Source organism: Dipodomys merriami, unplaced genomic scaffold (assembly GCF_024711535.1).
Source record: "Dipodomys merriami isolate MVZ:Mamm:240054 unplaced genomic scaffold, mDipMer1.0.p SCAF_50, whole genome shotgun sequence".
Lineage (NCBI taxonomy): Eukaryota > Metazoa > Chordata > Mammalia > Rodentia > Heteromyidae > Dipodomys > Dipodomys merriami.
In genome coordinates this window covers 8510178-8535421 of record NW_027206069.1, presented here as the reverse complement: position 1 = coordinate 8535421, position 25244 = coordinate 8510178, and the positions used below count along the sequence as shown (strand labels likewise).

The following is a 25244-nucleotide window of genomic DNA, read 5'->3' as shown; positions in this document are numbered from 1 at the left end:
TCTGTCCAGTGCCTTATTGGCCACATAGTGGATTGTTGGGTCTGGCATCTTGTCTTCATGCTGAAGGAAGGAAACCCCTGCCCAGCTCCCTATGCCCAGGTGATGGGTGTGCCCAGGTCCCTGGAGACAGGACACTTGGCTGATAGGTTACTGAATCTGTCAATCCATTGCCTAGGACTGGGAATTTCTTGTGGATCTGACCCCTGCTTTAGACCCTATTTAGACCGGGACCAGCCTACCCACCATTATACCATGCTATGGGTGTCTCCTTCATCTTGTCCTGTGTTCTGTGTCCTGGCTCATCTCTAGTCATCACAGCGTCCCAATTGAAGCTGAATTGGATTGTGGATATTGTTGGTATTGTTTTGTTCTTTCTTTCTTCTCTAGCATGTATCCTAGCTGTGCTATGTGTGTTTGAGAGCTGCAGGCCTTTGTAACAACTGGCTGCCTACAGCCTACTAACTGTGTAATAAAGACTTCAATATTATATATATATATATATATATTTTTTTTTTCCCCCGTCGTGGGGCTTGAACTCTGGGCCTGAGAGCTGTCCCTCTGCTCTTCAGCCAAGGCTAGTGTTCTACCACTTGAGCCACAGCACCACGTCTGGGTTTCTAGTGGTTTATTGGAGATAAGAGTCTCACAGATGGGCTGGGAAGGTGGCTCAGTGGTAAAGCACTTGCCTTGCATGCATAAGGCCCTGGGTTCGATTCCTCAGCACCACATAAACAAAAAGAAAAAAGCCGGAAGTGGCGCTGTGGCTCAAGTGTTAGAGCATTAGCCTTGCGCTGAAGAGCTGAGGGATAGCGCCCAGGCCCAGAGTTCAGGCCCCATGACTGGACCCCCCCTCCCCCAAAAAAAGGAATCTCACAAACTTTCCTGCCTGGGCTGGCTTTGAACCTCAATCCTCAGATCTCAGCCTCCTGAGTAGCTAGGATTACGGGTGTGAGCCACACGGGTGCCTGGTCAATATTCTATATTTTAAAATGTAGCTTCTGGGACGATTCACTTTACAACAATTAGAGATAAAAATCTCAGAGGGGGGGTGCTGACTTTCAACCTTGATCTTCAGAGCTCAGCTTCCTGAGTAGCTAGGATTATAGACTTGAGCCACCAGCGCTTAGCTAGATTCTCTTTCTCAAGATTCTTTATAATAATGTACCAGGGCTTTTATTGAATTTTCTAATATTCTGATGTGCTTGCAATTCAGAAGTGTGTTACTGAAGTTACCAGTTACATAACTTGAATGTTTTCCTCACCTTTGCAACTCCTCTCCTCACTGCTTGTGTTTCTGAGTTTCTCTGTCATTGAGGTCATGCAATTATGAAGACAGACACAAATAGAGACAAAGAGAGGCACTTCATCCCTCCAAGACCTCTGGTTCAGTAACAGAAATTAAATGTGCTTTTCTAGAGAGGAGACAATTCAAGATATCTGGGCTTGTGGTAGTACAGTGTTCATTATATAATTTTTCTAGAACCCTACCTAACACCAGATTATTTAGAGAATGAACACTCATAAAATCACCTTAAAAAAAGAGGTAAGTGGGTGAGAGTGTCTTTCTTATTCATGGTTACATAGAGCTAAAGCTCTAATTATGTCCTTTTATATAACTGCCAAAGTCAGGCCTTGCCTTATGGGTCACTGGGAATGCATTGAATCCAGGCCCACTTAGCTCTTTATTAAAAACTGCAGAGGTCTGAGTTAACAGTTGTAGTCTTTTGTGACTTGGTGAAAACAATGGAGGAAGGTTGGTTGTTCTGGTAATTTGAGCAGCAAAGAGAGTTATCTCCCAGGATGGGGGTGGGCGTCAGGAAGGCTTAACTGTATTGTGGTTGAATCTGGTTGTGGATTTACTGACACTGGCAAAAGTAATTTAAGACTTTTGTCACAGAGAAACACTTAAAAATGCTTGATTCTACACTCTGATCAAACTTCACAGGATAAGGATGAATTCCTCCAGGCTGGTCTGTTATTAGGCTCATTAGCAGTTCAGTATTTTTTTTATTTTTGTGGTGATGCTGGTGCTTGTCAGCTCAGGCTGGCCCCAAACTCCTGGGACCAAGTAATCATTCAGCCTCCCAATTAACTAGGACTATAGTGCATTAGCACTATGCCTGCACTACACCAGTATTTTTACTTTCTTTTTCAAATTAAAAATAAGACAATATACCCGAGTTAAAAAAGAAGTTACTAGTAGACTATTAAGACTCTTCTCATTTGCAAGTGATAGCAACTCAGCTCTAGAAGGGCTTGGAACAAGAAGGGACATTGATAAAAGAAAGGCTCCTTGACTCACTCTCCAATTCCCACCCAATCTAAAGCTCTGTGTTCACGACAAGAAGAATCCAAGAGAGCTGATCACCAGTGGCTCACACCTGTAATCCTAGCTACTCAGGTGGCTAAGAACTGAGGACCAGGGTTTGAAGCTAGCAGGGGCAGCAAAGTCTATGAGACTCTTATCTCCAATAACTATCACACCCTCCCTTTCCCCCCTCCAAAAAAAAAAAAAAAAAGAGCCAGAAGTGGAGCTGTGGCTTAAGTGGTAGAGAAGTGGTAAGAGTGTTAGCCTTGGGCAAAAGAAGCTTAGGGACATCACCCAAGCCAAGTTCAAGCCTTAGGACCAGCACCAAACAAACAAACAAGAAACAATTTCAAAGAGATCCAGGGGTAAGACTAATAAGGTAAGGAGCCAACAAAGACGTATCAATAAAGCAGAATAAAACAGGGAGAAGTAAGGAGAAAGAAAAGTACAACCTGACATATGCTGAGCACTTTAATGAGTGGTATTCATCCTAAGCTGGAGTTTTCAGTTTAAACTCCCCTAAATAAATGGTGACCTGGCAACCCAAAACATGTTAAGACAAATGCTTCTGAAGAAACTCAGTCATCTTGTGGGTTGGCAGAGCAGCAGCTGGAAGACTGAAGTTCAATCCTATTGTTGACAAGGAAATAAACTGCTAGTTGAGATATTCATCCCACAGACATAGAATATGCAGTCCGTACTTTCATAGTGAAGAGACATTAGTCATTACATGTAGACTGAATATGTTCCCTCAAAATTCACATATTGAAGTCCTTGCCCTCCAGTGTAATATTTGGAAGTAAGGCCCTTGGGAAGTTATATGTTTCCTTATAAAAGAGGGTTTGGGGCTGGAGATGGACCTCCATGGTGGAGGATGTTTAGTATGTATTAGGTTCTGCTATTTATTTATTTCAAATAGTTGTATAAAGGAGTTTCAGTTTATAGGTACAATGCATGTTGTTCAGACACTCCTTCTATCATCCCACCTCCCATCCATCTTGGGTTTTATACCCAATATCACAAGAAAACAAAACAAAACAGAAAACCCTACCTCTTCTACCTTGTGAGGGCACAGTGAGAAGACAGCTGTCTATAAGCCAGGAAACAGGTCCTCACCAGACTTGGAATCTGCTGGCACCTTAATTTTGGACTTCCTAGTGATATAGGGAAGCAGTATGAATAGCTGTAGCAAGCAGCCTGAAAACAATAAAACAGACAGGCTTTCAGTTGCAATGCTGCATATTTGTAATCCTAGCTAAAACAGAGGTATAGATAGGAGGATCACAACCCAAGGACAGCCTCATGTCAAAAATGTGGGATGTATCTGAAAAGATGGCTAAAGCAAAAAAGGTATTGGAGGGCAGATGTGAATGGACCAGTATCTGTCTAGTGAGTATAAAGCCTTGAGGTTGAAGCCTACTACCACCACTGAAAACAAATAAGTAAACAAGACAACAAAAACCCCTTCTCTATGATGAGAGGCAAGCAATTACTTTTGTGGCAAATAGACAGAGAACTAAAGGCAGACAGGTTAATATAACCAACTGACCTGTAACTCATACTTGTAACCCTAGCTACTAGGAAGCTGAGATCTGAAGATTGAGGTTAAAAACCAGCCTAGGCAGGAATGTCCATGAGACTCTTATCTCCAATTAACCACCAAAAGGCTTCAAGTAGAGAGAGCCAGCCTTGAGTGAAAAAGCTCAGGGACAGTACCACAGGCCTTGAGTTTAAGGTCCAGTACTAGTATACACACACACACATACACACACATACACACACACACACACACACACACACACACACACACACAATCACCAAGACAGCAACAAGTCTGATGGAGGACATCGTTGGCTTCATTGTATACTTCTGGGTAGTGAGATTTCTGCTGAGAAAAGTTATAACACAAGTTTGGACCCATTTTGAACTATGTGCAAAGTGATGCTTATGTAAAGTCCCCTCCCTTTCCTAGAAAAAAAGCACAATTCCCAGAAAGGGCATGAATATTCAAACATTCCCCATAAAATGAAATGTACATCTTGTTCATGGCTGCTCTGCCTGTGGAATAGCCTGCTATACTTTTTTTTTTTTTTTTTTACTGTAATATACTTTCACTTTTTGTGCACTTCCGTAGTGCTTGTCTTATTTCTAAGAGTTTTGGTTGGGTCTTCTTTTTTTTGTTGTTGTTGTTGGTCGTGGGGCTTGAACTCTGGGCTTGGGTGCTGTCCCTGCTCTTCAGCTCAAGGCGAGCACTCTACCACTTGAGCCAGAGTGCCACTTTTGGTTTTCTAGTGGTTTATTGGAGATAAGAGTCTCATAGACATTCCTGCCCGGGCTGGCTTTGAAATGTGATCCTCAGATCTCAGCCTCCTGAGTAGCAAAGATCACAGGCGTGAGCCACCCACACCTGGCTAGGGTCTTCAATTCTTGTATTCCTATGAGAGATGATTTCAAGTAAAACATAAAACATAGTGATAAAGTCACATTTATTAAGAGAAGGAATAATATGCACCTATACAAGAGAGTGAGTCATTTAAGAGAGGAGATAATACAATTTCTAAACAATGTTGAGCAGTAAAATTATCTTTTCTTTTCTTTTCTTTTTTTTGGATAACCAAGTCATGGCTCTCAACCACCAAGTTTCCTGATTCTCTGCCTAGCCCTTATATTAGTATGGTTTCTATCCTACATGAAACAAAGCATTCACCTGGTCAGTGACATCAGCCTATACAACAGTGAGAAATAAATTTATTTATAAGCCACTCAGTCTATGGTATTCTAACAGCCTGAATGGATTTAGATAGTAATAGGAAAGAACCTGAATAATTCATCTCATTGCTTATATTCATAAACATGAAGGGACAACTAACCAATGGTTTTTAAACAGTTGAATAAAAAACCATCAGAGGTGAAATCAACAAAGAGAATTCACCCTACAGGAAACACAAAGTGCTCATGGAACAGAGACAAACTTTTAAAAAATAAGTTCACATTAACATGCTGAGAGTATTTTACAAATGCACAGTAAAATATTTGTAAAATATTAACAGGTGTGGGGCTGGGAAGGTGGCTCAGTGGTAGAATGCTTGCCTTGCATGCATGAGGCCTTGGGTTCGAATCCTCAGTACCACATAAGTACTGTGGCTCAAGTGGTAGAGTGCTAGCCTTCTACTGAAGAGCTGAGGGACAGCACTGAAGCCCAGAGTTCAGGCCCCATGACCCTCAAAAAAAAATACTAACAGGTGGTTCCACAAAAGGTAAATAATGTTATAAAAATATGATTATAAAATAGGGCAGAAGGCATGGTTCAGCAGCATAATGCCTGGCTGGCAGAATTGAGGCTCTGAGTTCAACACAAACAAAATATGATTAGAATTAGAACACCAACTGTAATAAAATCATATTGATATGAATTCCCTAATATGATTCAAGAGAAAAGCTAGAGGAATGAAAGTGAAGTACTCCTCCAGAGTGTAGCATATGGCAGGGAAAATAAAAAGTTGAAAGACATAGATGAACCACTAAGAAGGACTAACATGTATCTAATAGAAGTTCTGGTTTGAGAACAGGAAAAAAGAACGAAAAAATAATGGATCTCCCAGAGATAAGGAAATAACCAAAACTTCTCTTTGAAGGGTCTTATCCACTGCTAACTCATAAGAGTGAAAAAAAGACTCAGGTCTAAGGCCAGGTACAGTGGCTCCTACTTTGTAAACCCAGCTACATGGGTGGTGGAGATCAGGTAGACTGTGGCTCAAGTAGAAAACTAGAGAAACCTCATCTTAACAGAAAATTTGAGAGGGATATCACACACCTGTGGTCCCAGTAATGTTGGATGTGGGAGGCCCTGAGAAGGATCAAGGTTCAGCCTGGCCCAGAGGGGGGGAAAAGGGAAAAAGAAAGGGAAAATAACCTAAAGGCAAAAAAAGGACCGCAGGCATGGCTCAAGTGGCAGATTTGATCAAAGCTCCCTCATACTAGACCCATGTCGAGTAATATTCTGGAGAAACTTCACAAGACTAAAGACAAAAAGAAACTCATCCAAACTGCAAAAAAGAAAAAAAGTAGCTGCATTAAAAGAATGACAAATACATTAACAGTACACTTCTTTCTAGCTGACTTGTTGCATGGTAATGAGCCAGGTCATGGTGGCTCATGTCCATCTGCAAATTCTAATCAGAAGTCAGAGATCTGAGGATAGATGTTTGAGGCCAGCCTTAGTAGAAAAGTCTGTGAGATTTTTATGGCCAATTAACCAAAACACACACACACACACACACACACACACACACACACACACACACACACACACACACGACTGAAAGCATGGCTCAATTGGTAGGGTGTTTGTCTAGCAAGCATGAGCAATGGTTTCAATCTTCCGGTACTACAGAAAATTAACTCACATTCGAGACTAGAGTATAAGTAATATGAGCTGTTAATGACGAGTGGTATCTCTATAGGTTGGGAGGAAGATAAAGGAAACGGAGTCTGTCACCCAACAAGAGACCTCGAATTAGGGAAAGAGCCGAGAAGCTGGCCTTCCGGTGTCAGAGGTGGGAAACGAACTTCGAGAGAGCGAAGTCATACACAGGAGGTGGAGCTGAGTGCTGCACGCGGAGGGGAAGGGGCGGGACAAAGGCACAGCACTGAGCGGAAGGGGCGTGGCGTAGGACAGTGGCACGCAGGCATTTGCAGTTGCCGCGCATGCGCAGCCCAACTGTCACGTGCCGGTTGGAGCGCCTTCTGCTGCCGGGCCTTGCTTGCTTCACCTCACTCCGTGTCCGTGTCCGTGTCCGGTGTCTCGGTGTTTTGGTTCGCCATGTCTCGCCTGTCGCTGCTCGGTTCTTCCCTCCTTCGCCACCGCGTAGTCCTGCTTGGTCGACGCCTGGCCAGTTCGGAGCCTCCGCACCAGAATGAAATAACGGCTGGGGTGAGGCCAGGCCTACCTGCCAGGGCGGCAGGGCAGAGTTGGCGGGCAGCGCGAGGCTGAGGCCGAGTATAGGGGAGGGGGTGAGGAGACAGCTTGGCTGCTGTGGAGGAGCCAGTGAGGTCCTGGAGTTGCGAGGTTGGGGAGGAGGTTCTCCGGTGGCGCCATCCCACCAGAGGCTCCGGCTTGGGTTCTTGTGGGGGCGCCCGTCCTGGTGTCTGGGCGGATGACTCTGCAGGCGTGGACCAGGCCCGGGACTTTTTTTGTGTGGTGACCCAGAGTGGATAGAGCATTGTTGATTGAAGAGTTTACCACCTTTGAACCGTCTTTTCATTGCCAAGACCTGATACTGCCTCTAAAACGGTAGAATCGCTGGGCAACATTAAAGTTCCCAAATATAGAGATCATAGAGGTCTGAACCTGGCACTCTTGGAAGTAAGTTTGCTTTAAAAATTTAATGACATCGTCTATGAATTGAATTCCAGTACTCTGTTTCTATGACAACTGCCAAAACCCACAAATCATCTGAAGCCCTCATCCCCACCTTGGAAGGGTATTGAAAACCTAGGGTCTTGTAGAGGTTCACGCTCTGCCACTGGATAATGTACACCTTAACCCTTAAGCAGTTTTTGTTAGGCAGTGAATCACTAGTTGAATCCATAGTCATTTAACGAAGTTTTTCATCTTTTCCAGGAACAGGCTATTGGACTTGTGGTGTTTTTTACCTCCTGTTTAATCCCTGCGGCATATATACTTAGCAAACTGGAATATTACAAACAAGTGTAGATGGAAGAAGTTGAGCACCATTTTGTCCCAAAGAGCTTTCAGAAAAGGCTGTGGCTTCTTAAATTAACAATGGAGTCTACTGTGAACTTTGAATTTCATAGCCATATGATTATGGCAAATATTTTGTGCTTTTGAGTAAAGCATACTTTGTAGGTCCATTGTCAAAACCTTGTTTCTGCTTAAGTATTAAATAAAATTGAAACACTTATGCTTTGCATATGTTTGATCACATATTTATTCTTGTCAGTGCCTTGAACATACAAGGCAAATGGTCTACCACTTTAGTTGTATCCTCAGCCTTTAATAGATTGTTTTCTAAATATAGAAAACTGATGAAATTTTGGTGATGAAAAATATAATAGGAACTACTATGAAAGGTCAGACATAGGAATTTGGAGTGACACCAGGTAATATTTTGTAGGAGTAAATGTTTATATCTAATAATAACTTTAAAAGATTAGCTATATAGCTGTATAAGTGAGTTTTGTGATTTATTAGTATTGCTACTTCATTATTTGCTGTGAGAAATATAACTCCCCACTTAACCTGGGGATTGAACCTATGGCTACTGACATGCTTAAGCAAGCTGTCTGTCACTAAGCTCCAGCCTCATATCAGTTTGTGTTTGCTTCTTTAAATTCCAGGATTTGGTAAGTAAGTAAATGTGAAGTTTGTACCTCTAATTTATGATTTTGTTAGTATTTTGGTTATCTTAACAGGTTTGATACAAGGTTGCTATAGTTGGCTTATATTTTTGGATCAAGTACTTGTTGGGTCTTCACTAGTAGACTGAAAAGAAGGGATTTAACTCTAAAAGAAGTTTTCACTCTTAGGGGAAGTCAGTGTTTTTCTTAGAGCCTTCAGTTGACTGAAGGAAGCGGGATCTGTTTTAACCTCCTTATTTAAATGTTCATCTCACTTGTCCCAGAAACAGCCAAAATACTGGTTAACCAGATATCTGTACCACAGCCTGGCCACTTTGAAGTATATAATCCTCATAGTTGGGTAAAAATATGTAATCAGTGTCTTAGCAATTTTTTTTTTGGTCGGTCATGGGGCTTGAACTCTGGGCTTGGGCGCTGTCCCTCAGCTCTTCAGCTCAAGGCGGGTGCTCTACCACTTGAGCCATAGCACCACTTCTTGTTTTCAAGTGGTTTATTGGAGATAAGAGTCTCACGGATTTTCCTGCCCGGGCTGGCTTTGAAATGGCAATCCTCAGATTTCAGCCTCCTGAGTAGCTAGGATTACAGCACTGGCTTGTCTTAGCAATTTATCGAGATCTACCTTGCCTCTGCACAGGTGACAAACTTCCTTTTAGGCCCTTTAGTCTTTCACATCCAACAAAACCTTACTACTTTTGCTTCATTTTCCCCCCTCTGATTCTGATGGATTTGTATTTTCTAATGACTACCTCCACATAATGGCAAAAGATTGTTTACCTTTGTCCTGGCTAAGGAAGAATAGTGGATGTTCTGTCTATAGAACTGTTTTGATCCATTTATTTGACACTCCCTTATTGAGTAATCTCATGCATTAATACTGTGTGTTGGGAAGTGGTAGCTCATTTTGTTGTAATGTTCTCTTACTGCTTAATTTCACATGCATGAAGGTGTTACGTTCAAGGTACAATTGATTTTTTTTTGTTATTTGAGGAGGTTATGTTCTATAAAGTTGTTGTGAGCATTGAATTATTTAATACTGAACTATTACTCCAACCAGAAGTGTAGGATTGAGTTCCTGTGAGCCTCTGGTAACAATTAATTTTTTCTTTTGTGGTAGTAGAGTTTGAATTCAGGGCCTTGTGCTTGTCAAGCAAGTGCTCTCAGCTTCCTCCAGCCCTATTTGTATTGGTTACTTTTGAGATAGGGTCTAATTCTTTTTTTTTTTTTTTTTTTTGTCATGTGGCTTGAACTCTGGGCCTGAGCGCTGTTCTTCAGCTCTTCAGCTCAAGGTGAACACTCTACCACTTGAGCTACAGCGCCACTTCCGTTTTCTGGTGGTTTTTATTGGAGATAAGAGTTTCATGGACTTTCCTGCCCCGGGCTGGCTTTGAACCATGATCTTCAGATCTCAGCCTCCTGAGTAGCTAGGATTACAGGTGTGAGCCACCAGTGCCCGGCGATAGGGTCTAATTCTATGCCTTGGCTGGCCTAGACCATCTCCTATTTGGTTTCTCCTTGTTGCTGGCATAAACGATGTGCCACTCACCCAGGGTTGGGCAAGAGAAAGTGGTGATAACATTTTTGACAACTTCTCAGTATATAGCTTGTTTTAGCATCAGGTAACCATACTTATGAATCATTTCTTCACAGATTTTCAGCTTTAATTACTTTTGGAAGGGTTAGGACAAGTGATTAATTTGGAATTTGACAACATTCCCTGAATAGTTTTCTTCAAAACTGTTTTTGGGTTCCTTGTTGCCTGGACAAGCTTTGTCCCAGTAATGTTTCTTTGTTACTGGGATGAGATGTTGTCCTGTTTGGCCTGATTTCACTTTGGAGGTCAGCAACAGGTCAGGTGGGAGTCAAGGCTAAACTTAGGCAGCAAAGAGTTCTAGAAAGAATTGCCCTGAAGCTTAGCATACCTGGAGTCTATTGAGTTTTTGTGTTGTTAGAATTAAGAATACATAAGCACAAAGCCTATGAAGACTAGCATTATTAAAGTTTTAACTTCAAGGACACCAGTAAAGTTTTCCTAAGCTTTGCATCAGAGAAAGCTTACATACTTGAAGGAACATAATTTAACATATAATAGAAACAGCAGTTACAGCTCTACATACTTTTATTCAGATATGTAGGGCCCTAAATATTAGATCATTTAAAATTTTATTTGATTTGCTAATTAAGATGTACAAGCAATTACTTTCATAGAACATTTTTTTTTAACTCAGTTGTAGGGCTTGAACTCTGGGTCTGGTCACTGTCCTTGAGCTCTTCAGCTCAAGGAAAGCGCTCTACCACGTGAGCCACAGCGCTACTTCGGTTTTCTGGTTCCTGTTTGAGCTGGCTTTGAACTGCAATCCTCAGATCTCAGGCTCCTGAGTAGCTAGAATTACATGCGTAAGCCACCGATACCTGGCTTTTAAACTTTTTATGTAGTAATAACTTATAAAAAACACTTGTAGCCAGGCGCTGGTGGCTCACGCCTGTAATCCTAGCTACTCAGGAGGCTGAGATCTGAGGATTGCGGTTCAAAGCCAGCCCGGGGAGGAGAGACCATGAGACTCCTATCTCCAATAAACCACCAGAAAACCGGAAGCGGCGCTGTAGCTCAAGTGGTAGAGTGCTCGCCTTGAGCTGAAGAGCTGAGGGACAGCGCCCAGGCCCAGAGTTCAAGCCCCACGACCGACAAAAAAAAAACAAAAAACAAAAAACAAAAAAAAACACTTGTTAATAAACCAAATATTAGGAAGTAATTGAACCCAAACTGTATTTATGTCAGAATGAAACAGATTAAGCTCCTTTGTTTAAATAGGAATACTTATTTAAACAGCCACCATACTTGAAGGCTCTCTGAGCAAGTGTTCATTTAGGCAGGCAAGATGGCTGCCTGAATTTTGAAGAGGACAGTTTTTTCTTTAGTCCAGAGCCTGAGCGTTAATTCCCAAATGCCCTCATTTTAGTTACACCCAATTGAGATAATTTTTATAAAAAGAGACAATAGTTTTAATGTATTAACTTTGTACTAGTTTAAGAACCATCCTAAATATATTTACACACACTACATTCAAATTTTAAATTCAGGGTTGGGAAGGTGGCTTAGTGGTAGAGTGCTTGTCTTGCATGCATGAGGCCCTGGGTTCGATTCCTCAGCACCACATAAGCAGAAGAAAAAAAAGCCAGAAGTGGTGCTATGGCTCAAGTGGTAGCGCGCTAGCCTTGAGCTGAAGAGCTGAGGGACAGCGCCCAGGTCCATAGTTCAGGCCCCATGACCGGACCCCCCCCCAAAAAAAAAACAATTCAGTGTTCCAAGACAAACTTGCATAAAAATGAAAATCAGCCATAATAATTAGTTGCTTTAGGGGCTGGGAAGGTGGCTCAGTGGTAGAGTGCTTGCCTTGCATGCATGAGGCCCTGGGTTCGATTTCTCAGCACCACATAAGCAAAAGAAAAAAGCCAGAAGTGGCACTGTGGCTCAAGTGATAGAGCATTAGCCTTGAGCTGAAGAGCTAAGAGACAATGCCCAGGCCCAGAGTTCAGGCCCCATGACCGGACCCCCTAAAAAATAATAATTAGTTGCTTTCTGAAATTCCAGGGCCAAGTGAAGTTTTAGCCCAATGTTTGATAGACTAATGTACAAAAAATACCTATGGATAAGTTTATTAATTTAGGGTACTCACATCTACTTTTAGCTATAGGTTAATTGTACTTCTATCTGGGGGTTACAAGATGATGAGGACTTTCCTGCCATCCTGCTGTCAGAGCCATCATGGTGGAGGTGCACTTTGTGGAGTTTGTCGGCTAGAGGTAACCACAAAAATTTTCCAAATAGCGTTTAGAAGGGGATATATAAGACCTGTTACACACAACATATAAAAATAAACAAATAGGACATTTCCACATTTTTCTTGTTTGTGTCACTAGATACTAAAGGCAGTAGAAACAATTTAAGATGCTTTCTCAAACTAAGCACTATTTTAATTTCTGATATCCTGGAGAATGAAATGAAACAAATGGAACTTTTTCTTCACTGGGACTTTAATAAGCACAAAAAATGTCTGTGGAGAGCAAAAGACTTTTCCTCAGGGCAGAGTGTTGAATGACCAATCTATCCAAAAAGTTAGAACAGTAGAAACACGGGATGGGAGGTTTTCAGAGAAAAAATTTAATTTCTTGGGAGGAGCCATTGGACTTTTGTGGACTTTTAAACATAGACATTATGTGTTCATTCAAATCTGGTATGTGATGGAGATAGGTCAGAGTTATCCACATCAGAAGGAGTTAAGTGGATGTCCTCCAGGGATTGGAAGAAGGAGAAGGAATGGAAAGATATCTATGAGGAATTAGAAAAGGGAGAGAGCTGTGGGGAAGGGCAATGTCTTGGAAAAGAGGAGGGCTAGAAAAGAGTCTGGATCATGCATGTGGGCAAAGAGCTGGGGATCAGCCAGAATGCCAAAAGAATTTAAAGGAATTTTAGAGGAACCTTAGCAGGAAAAAAAAATCAAGTTGTAAAATTGTCAAGAGTGTTACTCTGAAAAACATGAGAGTATTATTCTGAGGCTAGACTTCTCAATCTGATATTTTGCAAGGCAGCTACAAAAAAAAGTGATTTTTTTTCCTCTCAAATGTTTGAGTATAAAATTTAGCCTAGTGGTGGAGAATTAGGAGAATTAGCCTAAGGATGAGTCTGAGAATGGAAGTAGTTTGTCCCAGTTTGGGGGAAGAATTTCTGGCTGGCACCCTAAGTCTATTTCGGGAATCTTCCTGGGAGAAAAGGTCCCAGCATCTGGAGAATAGGGTGTTGTCTTTTTTTTTTGGGGGGGGGGTCCGGTTGTGGGGCCTGAACTCTGGGCCTGGGCGCTGTCCCTCAAGTCTTCAGCTCAAGGCTAGCGCTCTACCACTTGAGCCACAGCGCCACTTCCGGCTTTTTTCTTTTTGCTTATGTGGTGCTGAGGAATCGAACCCAGGGCAAGCGCTCTACCACTGAGCCACCTTCCCAGCCCCATAGGGTGTTGTCTTTGATGGATGTCTTCTCATTAGAGGGACTCTACAAATTGGGCTGCAATCCAAGGGTGAGAGGAACTCCAGAGGGTCACTGAAGTTTGAGCTAACTCCCATCTATGAAGTCAGGGACATGCAGTCCTGACTATAGGCCTTCCCAGAGAAGGGAAGGGGCAAAGAACAAGGGTGATTCACTACTGACACAGACTCATTCCACAGGGCAGAGATTATGTCATCCCATGAACCAATATAAGTATTTGAAAGTAAAAGTGTCAGGGGAGAGGGAGAGTTCACACCTGTGTTGGAAGTGGGGACTTGAAATGGAAAAGAGCTTGCAGGCTTTATGAACTTAAGGTAGTTAGACTTTTTTTTTCCAATTTCTTTTGGTATATGATTTTACCAGAAAGTAGCTCTGCACAGAGACTCACAAATTTCAAGGGAAGTAGATGGTTCCATGAAGGAATCAGTATAAGTCTCAGTTCGTTTACTACTAAGAGTAATGGGTTCAAGACACTTAAAAGGATATCTTTAGCTTTCATCAAGGAGCCTCCCTGGACAGAGACCTGCAGTTGTATCCAAATCCAAATGCAACACTACTGAAGATCTGAAAAGGAATTCTTCCAGTTTTCCTTGTGAAGGCCACCAAATTGTGGAATTTGAAGCCATGGGTTGGTAACTATGTGAATAATAGAAACAGATATATTAGGATGCCTGTACAAGAGAGTCACTGCAGACAGCAAGGCAACAGAATTATAGTGTCTCTCTTCCATTCTTTTTATGGGTGTATGTGTGCCTGACCTGAGGCTTGAACTCAGGGACTGAACACCATCCTTGTCTCTATCACTTGAGCCACAGCTCCAGGTCCTGTTGTTTTTTTTTTTTTTGTTTTTTTTTGTTTTGTTTGTTTTTGGTAGTTAATCCCCAGATCTCTGCTTTCTGAGTAGCTAGGATTACAGGAATGAACTACCCACTATCTTCCATTCTTTTAAAAAAATAAAAGAAAAAAAACATGTTTTGGGCAGTCTTTTCAGTTTCCACTTATTTATTTTTTAACTAACTGAAAGTGTGTGTGTGTGTGTGTGTGTGTGTGTGTGTGTGTGTGTGTGTGTGTGTGTGTGTGTGTGTGTGTGTGTGTGTGTGTGTGTGTGTGCGCGCTGATACTGGGCTTGAACTCAGGGTCTGGGTAATGTCCTTGAGCTTTTGTGCTCAAGACTAGTGCTCTGCCACTTAAGCCACAGCTCCACTTCCAGTGTTTTTGGTGGTTAATTGGAAATAAGATTCTCATAGACTTTTCTATCAGGCTGGCTTTGAACCATGATCCTCAGGTCTTGGGCTCCTGAGTAGCTAGGATTAGAGGCATGAACCACCAGTGCCTGGCTGAAATGTTCCTTTCCCTGTCATATCCAAGTATATGCCTAGATCTCAGAGATAATTTTCAATCCTTTCTCTCTTTTTTAAAAACTCTGTATTTGAAATAGTATCTATATGATATCATACACACAATTTCCTCCCCTCAGTTTGATCTATTATTTGTTTTTTCTCCCTTCAGTTTGATATATTTTATTTTATTTTTTTGCTTATAGAAACAACTTTACAAACACATAGAAGATTATATATGGTATATATAATATATACGACATGGTCTATATAAATATATTTACATATATATATATATATAGAGAGAGAGAGAGCAACTTGAATTTGTCTGGCACTTATTTTCTTTTAAAAATGAATATAGTAAAATTACAAGCAACACTTTAAGTGTTGAATTGGAATGTTTTACCCTTTAGAGGGAACAGTATAAATAACTTTATCCTAAATAAAAATTTGGGTGTCATATTCCAAAGACTCAAGCCAAATGACCAGGCTTTTCAGTTATATAGGTGATACAACTTGAATTACCTTTTTGATAAAGTGATCTATATGAATTGTGTTTAACTTTCACATAGAAGAAAAAGTGACAGAAGTGGTGCTGTGGTTCAAAGTGGTAGAGTACTAGCCTTGGGCAGGAAAGCTCAGGGATAGCAGACAGGCCCTGAGTTCAATCCCCACGATTGATCAAAAAAAGAAAAAAAAAAGAGAAAAAAAATGATATCATAGCTTTGAAAGGAATTACTCTCTAAGTCTCATTTTTTTTTCTTTCATCCTGACATAGTAAGGCTGTTGGAACTTTATCCTTCAGCAGAAAAGCCCATAGTTCCCAATACAAAGACTTAATTTCTTGATTTTCATTTAAAGAAGGTGAATCATGTACACACAAGTCATGATTCTCTGAAGGAAGTGCTGAAGGACTTTCAGCAGCACGTTGCTGACTATTACTGAATTCATTAAGGTATTCTTTTCAAAAGCAAGTCCTGCTCTTCATTATTTTTACTGTGTGCTCAATTGTTTCTTCTTCTTCTTCTTTTTTTTTTTTTGGGTCCGGTCGTGGGCCTGAACTCTGGGCCTGGGCACTGCCCTCAGCTCTTCAGCTCAAGGCTAGCGCTCTACCACTTGAGCCACAGCGCCACTTCCGGCTTTTTTCTTTTTGCTTATGTGGTGCTGAGGAATCGAACCCAGGGCCTCATGCATGCAAGGCAAATGCTCTACCACTGAGCCATCTTCCCAGCCCTCAATTGTTTCTTCTTTGCTTCCATAGTAACCACCTGGCTTGCTCTCTCTCTATATTTTTGTGTCTTAGGGAGAAGAGAGTCAGAAATGTCTTCTATCTTCTCTTCACCTAAGTTATAGTCTTCCAAAGGCTAAAGAAAAACCATTCTTAGCTTGGAGTAAGTATTTCCTTATATTGAAGTTTCTTTAACTTAGCTGGGGATAGTAATGTCACAAGTATCACCATTATTTGTGTTGTAATAGCTCTTATGTCTTAATCGCTGTCATGCAGATGATTTCTGGCTTCTTGATAAAACATTAGAGACATTAGAGATTACATTGACATTAGAGACAGCAGTGAAATTGCAATGGATACTGGTTCTGTGTATTGCAAGGTAAATTCAAGTTTTTTTTCCGTTAGTGCTAATGCTATTTCACTCAACTAACTTTTTTTCCTTGCCTGAAAGAGTTGTACAGATGATTCTGAGCTAATTCAAGGCTTATATACATTTATGTATTGACTCAAACTATTATGTACAGGTGGTAGTGATATAATATAGCCACCTACAAATTTATTTTCAGTAAGATCCTTATTTCAGTCATTTAAAATAATATTTCAAAAGGAAAAATAAAGAGGCACATCTGATGACAATGGTATATCAGAATGAGAAAAATCTTAACTCTGAAATATGTTCTCCTCATATCTGAGGTTTTGAGTTATGTTCATAGTTATTTCAAGTTGAAGATGACTGCAGACAAAGCATTTATGTAGTATTTAAAACTGTTATTTCTTTTGAAGGTAAAGTCTTAGAAGCAAAAAGTCTCTGTTCTCCTTTTCTGGTGGGAAACTCACTTTGCCAGGAGTTAAGGCAGCTCTTGTTACTTAAGGTAGAATCCAAGGAAAAAGGGAGCTCAATTTCTGTAGAGATTTTGTAAAAATAATGAAGTGGCCTTGTTATTGCTGTTGTGCTTATGATAGTCAAGGATGTAGATTTTGATCTTATTTAGGCTTTTTCCTTTTCTTACTGTGCTTCTGGTTAAGTAACCAGCTACTAGAAGAAAGGTGCTTATCTAAATTCTCTGAAGAACTTGTGTGTGTCACTTCCTGGCTTAGTTCACCTTGGTTTTCTGTAACCAGAGAAGGGAAAGAGATGAGGAGGATTCATGATAAGAGAGGGGGAATCCTTGGTTGAGGTCTCTCAAAACCATCAACATACAAGGCTTTCGAAATCATCGATGAAAAAATTTTGAGAGCTTTCACAAAAGAGGAAACACAATGTGTAAGGCCATCAAAGGTTTATTGCCAAAGCAAGGAGAAATAGAGAAAGAAAAGTAGCTCCTGCCTGACATTCAGGAAGTGATATCTATTTTAGTCTTAGATTGTACTAAAATTTATTCCTCTATGTCCTCATCCCATTGGATGACTTCAATTACCATGTACTTGTTGATTACTCTCAAATCAATCTCTCTGTCCTAGATCTTTCTCCTCAAGTCAAGTTAGTTACATCTGTCTGCTTAACATTTCCTCTTGGATATTGAATAGACACTTTAGATTAAAAAATTCAAATTTGAAATCCCTCTCCAAACTTGCTTTTCTCTTTATACATGTTCATTCTTCCAGTATTTGAGCATTGTCTGTGACTATATATTGTGTTAGGTATTTGGAATACATGGAGAAACCAAATAGATAAGTCATGTATCTAACTTGGTATAGAAGGGGAGAAAGGCAAACTTTTTACATATAATCACAAGCAGGATATGAAGAATAGCCAGGAGATCTAAGAAGTTGAGGGAGTAGAGAATCACAGGAAATAATTTGCTAACATGATATATGATATTTATGTTGAGATTCCAAAGATAAATAGGTCAAGACTAAGAGAAGGAAACAAATTTTAGACAAAAGGAACAACATAGATGAGCTCCTGTGGAACATGTTGACCTTCACAAAATTGAAGAAGGCTGTGTACCTTGATGGTTTGGAGTAAAAAGAAAAGTGATATATAAAGATGATAAATATATAAAGGTCAGAACTAAGTCTTAGATGTTCAAAATGTTATGTCAAGGAGCTGGGTGTGTAATTTATACTTATAATTCCAGAATTTGGAAGACTGAAGTAGGAGGATTGAGTTCAATTTGGGCTACATAGAAAGATCTTTTTTCGGCCGGCGCCGGTGGCTCACGCCTCTAGCCTCCTAGCTACACAGGAGGCTGAGATCTGAGGATCGCAGTTCAAAGCCAGCCTGGGCAAGAAAGTCCGTGAAACTCCTATCTCCAATAAACCACCAGAAAACTGGAAGTGGTGCTGTGGCTCAAGTGGTAGAGTGCTAGCCTTGAGCTGAAGAGCTGAGGAACAGCGCTCAGGCCCAGAGTTCAAGCCCCATGACTGACAAAAAACAAAAAACAAAAAAGATCTTGTTTCAAAAACAAGGATTTTGCAAATACAGGAAAACTAATAAAGGTTTTCAAATAGAGAAATAATAAGCTCTGTTGTCATAAGATAGCCTAAGTAATTTAAGCTTAAGAGAGTAAATGTAAGGAAAATGGATCATATTTTTCTCAAATCTCAAACGCAATCTACAAATTTAGTACAATTCTCATGTAAATTCCAATGACTTTCTAAACAGAAGTAGAAAAAAAGTCCTAAAAAATATATGGAAATATAAAATACTAGCTGGGCACTGGTGGCTCACGCCTGTAATTCTAGCTACTCAGGAGGCTAAGATCTGAGGATCGAGGTTCAAAGCCAGCCTGGGCAGGAAAGTTCGAGACTTTCATCTCCAATAAACCACTAGAAAGAAAACCACACGTGGTGCTGTGGCTCAAGTGGTAGAGTGCTCGCTTGAGCTGAAGAGCGCAGGGAAAGCACTTAAGCCCAGAGTTCAAGCCCCGCGATCGACCAAAAAAAACAAAAACAAAAACAAAAAACATAAAATACTTAAAATGTAAAAACAATCCTAAGTAAAAAGAGCAATACTAGGCTTGGGATGCCTACCATGTACAAGGTGCTGGATTTAATCATTCATTTACACTAGAAAAAAAGTTTTTTGTTTTTTGTTTTTTTAAAGCAAGGCTAGAAAAATCACAATATCTGACTTTAAACTATACTGCAGAGCCATAGAAACAAAACCAGTATGGTACTGCCATAAAACAGTCAAGCAGACCATTGGAATAGAATAGAAAATACAGAAATAATCCCACACAGCTAAAACTCTGTGATTCTTAATAAAGTGCCAAAAACATACATTGGAAAAAAGAGTGGCTTTAAAGTGGTGCTGGGATTACTGAATATCTATGTGTAGAAAGACTGAAACTAGTCCCTCTTACCTTGTATAAAAATCAACTTATGTTTGCTGGGCACTGGTGGCTCACAACTGTAATCCTAGCTACTCAGGAGGCTGAGATCTGAGGATCAAAGTTCAAAGCCAGCCCAAGCGGAACCTCAGTGAGACTCTTATCTCCAGCTGAATTGCTGAGGGACAGTGCCCAGGCCCAGAGTTCAAGACCCACAACCCCCCTCCTCCAAAAAAAATCAGTTTATAGCAGGGCCATGGTACCTGTAATCATGCCTGTAATCCTAGCTACTCAGAAGGCTGAGATTTGAGGATTATAGTTAAAAGCCAGTCTGACAGGAGAGACTGTGAGACTCTTCAATTAAACACCAAAAATCCAGAAGTGGAGCTGTGGCTCAAGTGGTCGTCTTGAGCACAAAACTCAGGGATAGCACCAAGCCATGAGTTTAAGCCCCAGGATAAGCAAACACATAAAACAAATCAACTTATAAAGGAGATGACAGGAAAGGCATGGGAATCCAAAGAAAGGAGTGAATTTGTTCAAAGTTCACTATGTGCATATTTGAAAATATAAAAATAAAACCCTATCAAATTGCAAATACATATTAACTCAAAAATAAAAAAATTAAAAATCACCTTAAAATAGATCAAAGAACCTAATATATGAAATGAAAATATATAACTAATAAAGGAAAACATAGAGAAACACTTCAAGATCTAAGTATAGGTGGTGATTTTTTAAATAGGACTTGCTTAGGGAAAAAATAGAACTGCCAAATGGGGATGAATTAAATTACTAAGCTGAACAGAAAAAAAGTGATGGAATAACGTACAGATTGGAGAAAATGTTTGCTAGCTTTCATCTTGATGGGATTAATATCCAGACTATATAAAGAACTAAAACACACAAAGAGCAGATAATCCAATCAATAAATGGGAAAATGAACGGAACAGGTATCCAGGAAAAAAAAGTTCCAATGTCTTCAGCCATCAAGGAAATAGCAACTCAAAACCATGTTAAGATTCCATCTTACCCAGACAGAATGCTTGTGATCAAAAATACAAAAAATAACAAATGTTGGCATGTGTGATGTTTATGGTAGGGTGCTGACACTTAACACATTGCTAGTAGGAAGGCAAATTAGTCCATCCGCTGTAGAACCATTCTGGATATTTCTCAAAAAACACTAAAAATAGAGTTTTCATATGATTCAGTTCTATTACCTCTGGGTATTAAATAAATAAAACAAAATCTTGAAATAATAAACAAATGTTATAATGGAACTTAATATTTTGTATGATTATTATATCCTAAAAATATAAAAAATATGATACCATGGTTCTTAATTCCGCTATCTAAGCTAGAAATGAACATTGGCATTGGCTTCTCGACTGAAGTTGTTAATGAGGCCATTGGGCCTAACTAAAGAGGCTGAAATTTTCTACAGGTACTGCTACTGATTTCTAGAAGATGTTGAGGGCCTTTGTAAACCTTATTTGGTACTACGTATCTTGTCTGTATTCTAAAATTGTCTCTCTACTAAAATTGGGTCACAGTAAGAATAAATAGTAGTAAAATAATTCTCAAGTATAGGCCAGTAATAAAAGTGACATATGCCTGTAATCCTAACTACTTGGGAGGTAGAAGTAGGATTGCAGTTCAATGCAGGGCAAAGAGCAATAGCTGAAGTTAATCTGACTAAACTATAATGTATGCATGTGTGAATTATCATGGTAAAATCTCTTTTGTACAGTTAATATATACTAAAATGATAGAAAAAAGAATAACAGGAAATATAACAGGACATGTTGGGGCAAGTACTAGCAGGAGAGGAGAAGGTTAATGAGGAGGGTGAATGAGGGTGAATATGGTTGAAGTACTTGATATGAATGTACAAAAATAGGGCAATGAAACGTGTTGAAATTATCTTAATCAGGGAGAGAGATGAGGGAGAGAGATGGGGGTAAATTTGATTGAGGTACATTGTACACACATACACAACACACTTAGAAATGTCACAATGGAACTCCTCTTGTATAATTAATATGTACTAATGAAAAAATTTTAAAAATACAAAACTGAAAAACAAAAAATAAACTCTCAAGTACAAAATGAATAGATTACTCTTTTTCATCAAATACTTGAGGAATAGCATACCATGAAAAAAAGTACCGGGGCTGGGAAGGTGGCTCAGTGGTAGAGCACTTGCCTTGCCTGCATGAGGCCCTGGGTTTGATTCCTCAGCACCACATAAGCAGAAAAAAAAAGCCAGAAGTGGTGCTATTGTTCAAGTGGTAGAGTGCTAGCCTTGAGCTGAAGAACTGAGGGACAGCACCCAGGCCCAGAGTTTAGGCCCCATGACCAGACCCCCCCCCCACCAAAAAGAAAAAAAGTACCAAGTCCAAGAAATAAAATACTAGTGAGGAATCACAGTTGATGTAGCAACCAGAGGAAGGTTTTTAGACAAATATATTGCAATAGATTTAATAACATTGCATCTTTGACTGAGATGTTGAGATTTTTAGAAGTTGAAAACATGATGAAGAACTCAATATTAGAGCCAAGTAACAGAATGATAACAGTCAGAGCAAATTAGCTACAAGAGCAAGCTGTGAAATTCTTTGAGAACACAGAGTAAAGATCAAGGAATTAGAAATGGTGAGAAAAAATGGCACATGGAATATAGATAGGAATTCAGTATGTGTCTAATATAAATTCTACATGGAGCCAAGAAGATGAAAGGCAGGAGAGAGAGAAATAAATTAAAGTGAATTTCCCAGTGCTAGGAAGACTAAAAGGCTTCAGATTGGAACAATCTATCAAGTCTAAGTAGAATAAATTATAAAAGGCTTATACCTAAATTCATTATGGTTAAATTTGAGAAGATGGGGCTAAAGAGGAAATACTAAAAAGCTTTCATATAGCAAATAAAGATTGTCTATAAAGAAACAATCAGATCTTTTACTGTAACACAATCTTGCAAGGCAATGAGACAAAATTTTCAAAGAAAGGAGGGAAAATGAGTTTTCTAACTGAGTGCAATACTGTACTTAGCTGAAGAAATACTTAAGTGGAAAATCAAAAGAGAATTGTTTAAATGTTCAAGGCCTTAAAATCTACTACTTGAGGAACATGAGGTGAGTTGTAGGTTGTGGAAGAGGATCCTTTCCTTCCTTGCCAAAATTGATACCATTACTGATTTGATTAAGGATACAAATGTCATTACAGTTGAGGTATAGCAGCACATCATCTCAGTGTAACTTTCCATAACCCTCAGGTTCTTTGTGCAACTGTGATATACAACTGCTGGAGATGAAGTTTGGGCAAGGAAGTTTCTGTTGAATATGGGATAACTTGTTTTCTTTTTTGAAGATTTTGTTCTTTTATCCTGAGTGATGTGATCATTCACAAATGAAATAATGTGATTCCATTAGTTAGTGGGTTAGTTAGTGGGAGCAAACACTAGGCTTTGATTCTTTCGTCCTCTTTTTTTTTTTTTTTTTGGTCAGTTGTGAGGCTAGAACTCAGGGCCTGGGTGATGTGCCTGAACTTTTCTGCTAAAGACTAGTGTTCTACCACTTGAGCCACAGCACTACTCCTATTTTTCTGGTGTCTATTAGGGACGAGTTTCATGGCCTTTCCTGCCTGGACTGGCTTCGACCTGTGATCCTCAGATCTCAGCCTCTTGAGTAGCTAGGATTACAGGAGTGAGCCACCAATGCCCAGCTCTTTTTGTCCTTTTTGTTTTTTTTTTTTTTGAGAAAGTCTTGCAATGTAGATTAGGCTGGCCATGAACTCATGTTTCTTCTTCCTCAATCCCTTGGCTATTTCAATTATAGGCATGTACCAACATACCTGGTTTCTCTTAATTCCAGACTGAAAGACAGTATTATCAAGGTCATACTTCTGGGAAAATAAAGTAGTTGTTTCCCAGCATTCTATTTCACAGAAATTTATTTTCTTTTTCCTGTAGATAAGTCTTTCCTGTAGATAACTCTTATTTGTAGGGCTTTCATACTCTTTGACTTGAAAACTCTCCAGAGTACATTTCTTCACTTTTTTCCTGGTAAATAATTATTATAGGCACCATCTCTGCAAAAAAAACTCAAGAAGATGAAGAGATGGGTAGAGGAAATAGTGGTAAAGGATACTCATTAAACAAAATAGTCTATTTTTGTTTCTAATGAAACAAAGGTTTAATAATTTGGGACTGGACTTTCAGATGATACCCTCAGATAATAAACTCAAATGGTAGGATATGTGTTGGGGTAAGGATACATGAAGAACATCAGGGAAGGCTAGAAGACATGGACAACATGGTGGCGGTGTCTAGGCTGATGAGAAGACCCTTTTAGCAGGTTTCTGGGCTGCTGAAGAGGCGCTTTCATAGAACTGTGCCGGCGGTGCTGCAGCTGACAGTTTGAGAAGCTATTAATCAAGGTATGGATGAGGACCTGGAAAGAGATGAGAAGGTATTTCTCCTTGGAGAAGAAATTGCCCAGTATGATGGGGCATAAAGGTTGACCTGTGGAAAAAATATGGAGATAAGAGGATCATAGACACTCCCATATCTGAGATGGGTTTTGCTGGAATTGCAGTTGGTGTAGCTGTTGGCTGGGTGGTGGCCCATTTGTGAATTTATGACCTTCAATTTCTCTATGCAAGCCATTGAGCAGGTTATAAACTCAGCTGCCAAGACTTACTACATGTCTGCAGGCCTCCAGCCTGTGCCATAGTATTCAGGGGGCCTAATGGTCTTCAGCAGGTGTGGCTGCCCAACACTCACAGTGCTTTGCTGCATGGTATGGGCATTGCCCAGGCTTAAAGGTGGTCAGCCCCTGGAATTCAGAGGATGCAAAAGGACTTATTAAATCAGCCATTTGGGATAACAATCCAGTGGTGATGTTAGAGAATGAATTGATGTATGGAGTTTCCTTTGCATAAGCTCAGTCAAAAGATTTTTTTGATTCCCATTGGAAAAGCCAAAATAGAAAGGTAAGAGACACATATAATCGTAGCTGCCCATTCGAGACTTGTGGGCCACTGCTTAGAAGCTGCGACTGTACTATCTAAAGAGGGAATTGAATGTGAGGTAATTAATATGCGTACCATCAATGACCAATGGACATTGATGCCATAGAAGCCAGTGTCATGAAGACAAGTCAGGATGCTCTTGCTGTTCATGTCACTGGTGCTGATGTCCCAATGCCTTATGTAAGATTCTAAAGGACCACTCTGTACCTCAAGTCAAAGATATATTTTCTGTAAAGAAAACACTGAATATCTAGCTTGGACTTGAATATTAAGTCATTGGAATTTATTTAAAGCACTTGGCTGGAGCATCATCTGTGTTGTACTTGTGAGACCTTACTATTCAGAAAGTAAAGTTATCTCTAAAGCAACAAACAGGGCTGGGAAGGTGGCTCAGTGGTAGAGCGCTTGCCTTGCATGCCTGAGGCCCTGAGTTTGATTCCTCAGCACCACATAAGCAAAAAGAAAAAAGCTGGAAGTGGCGCTGTGGCGCAAGTGGTAGAGCACTAGCCTTGGGCTGAAGAGCTGAGGGACAGCGCCCAAGCCCAGAGTTCAGGTCCCACGACCGGACCCCCCCAAAAAATAAAGAAAATAAAGCAACAAACAGGTGTTTTTATACTCGTAAGTTCAAATGTCTCCCATCATAGAC

At 40.1% G+C, this 25244-nt stretch overlaps 1 protein-coding gene and 2 pseudogenes across 1 annotated transcript; 2 read left to right on the top strand and 1 right to left on the bottom strand.

The window, feature by feature from the left end:
• The first annotated feature begins 7019 nt into the window (after window positions 1-7019).
• Window positions 7020-8224, top strand: Cox8c (cytochrome c oxidase subunit 8C). The gene is made up of 2 exons (XM_069997791.1): window positions 7020-7241; window positions 7932-8224. Exons 1-2 carry the CDS (start codon window positions 7131-7133, stop codon window positions 8022-8024), a joined length of 204 nt encoding a protein of 67 aa, XP_069853892.1. The 5' UTR covers window positions 7020-7130; the 3' UTR covers window positions 8025-8224.
• A 7579-nt stretch (window positions 8225-15803) lies between these two features.
• LOC138810538 (KAT8 regulatory NSL complex subunit 1-like protein) lies at window positions 15804-20977 on the bottom strand (annotated as a pseudogene).
• Window positions 20978-23880: 2903 nt separating this feature from the next.
• On the top strand, window positions 23881-24852 carry LOC138810578 (pyruvate dehydrogenase E1 component subunit beta, mitochondrial-like; annotated as a pseudogene).
• The last annotated feature ends 392 nt before the right edge of the window (window positions 24853-25244 follow it).

What these genes read in the sequence shown, in the direction of transcription:
- Cox8c (XM_069997791.1), top strand. Translation starts at nt 7,131, where the DNA reads ATGTCTCGCCTGTCGCTGCTCGGTTCTTCCCTCCTTCGCCACCGCGTA. An exon ending in AGAATGAAATAACGGCTGGG is followed by an intron (nt 7,242 to 7,931) that starts GTGAGGCCAGGC and finishes CATCTTTTCCAG; the next exon opens with GAACAGGCTATTGGACTTGT.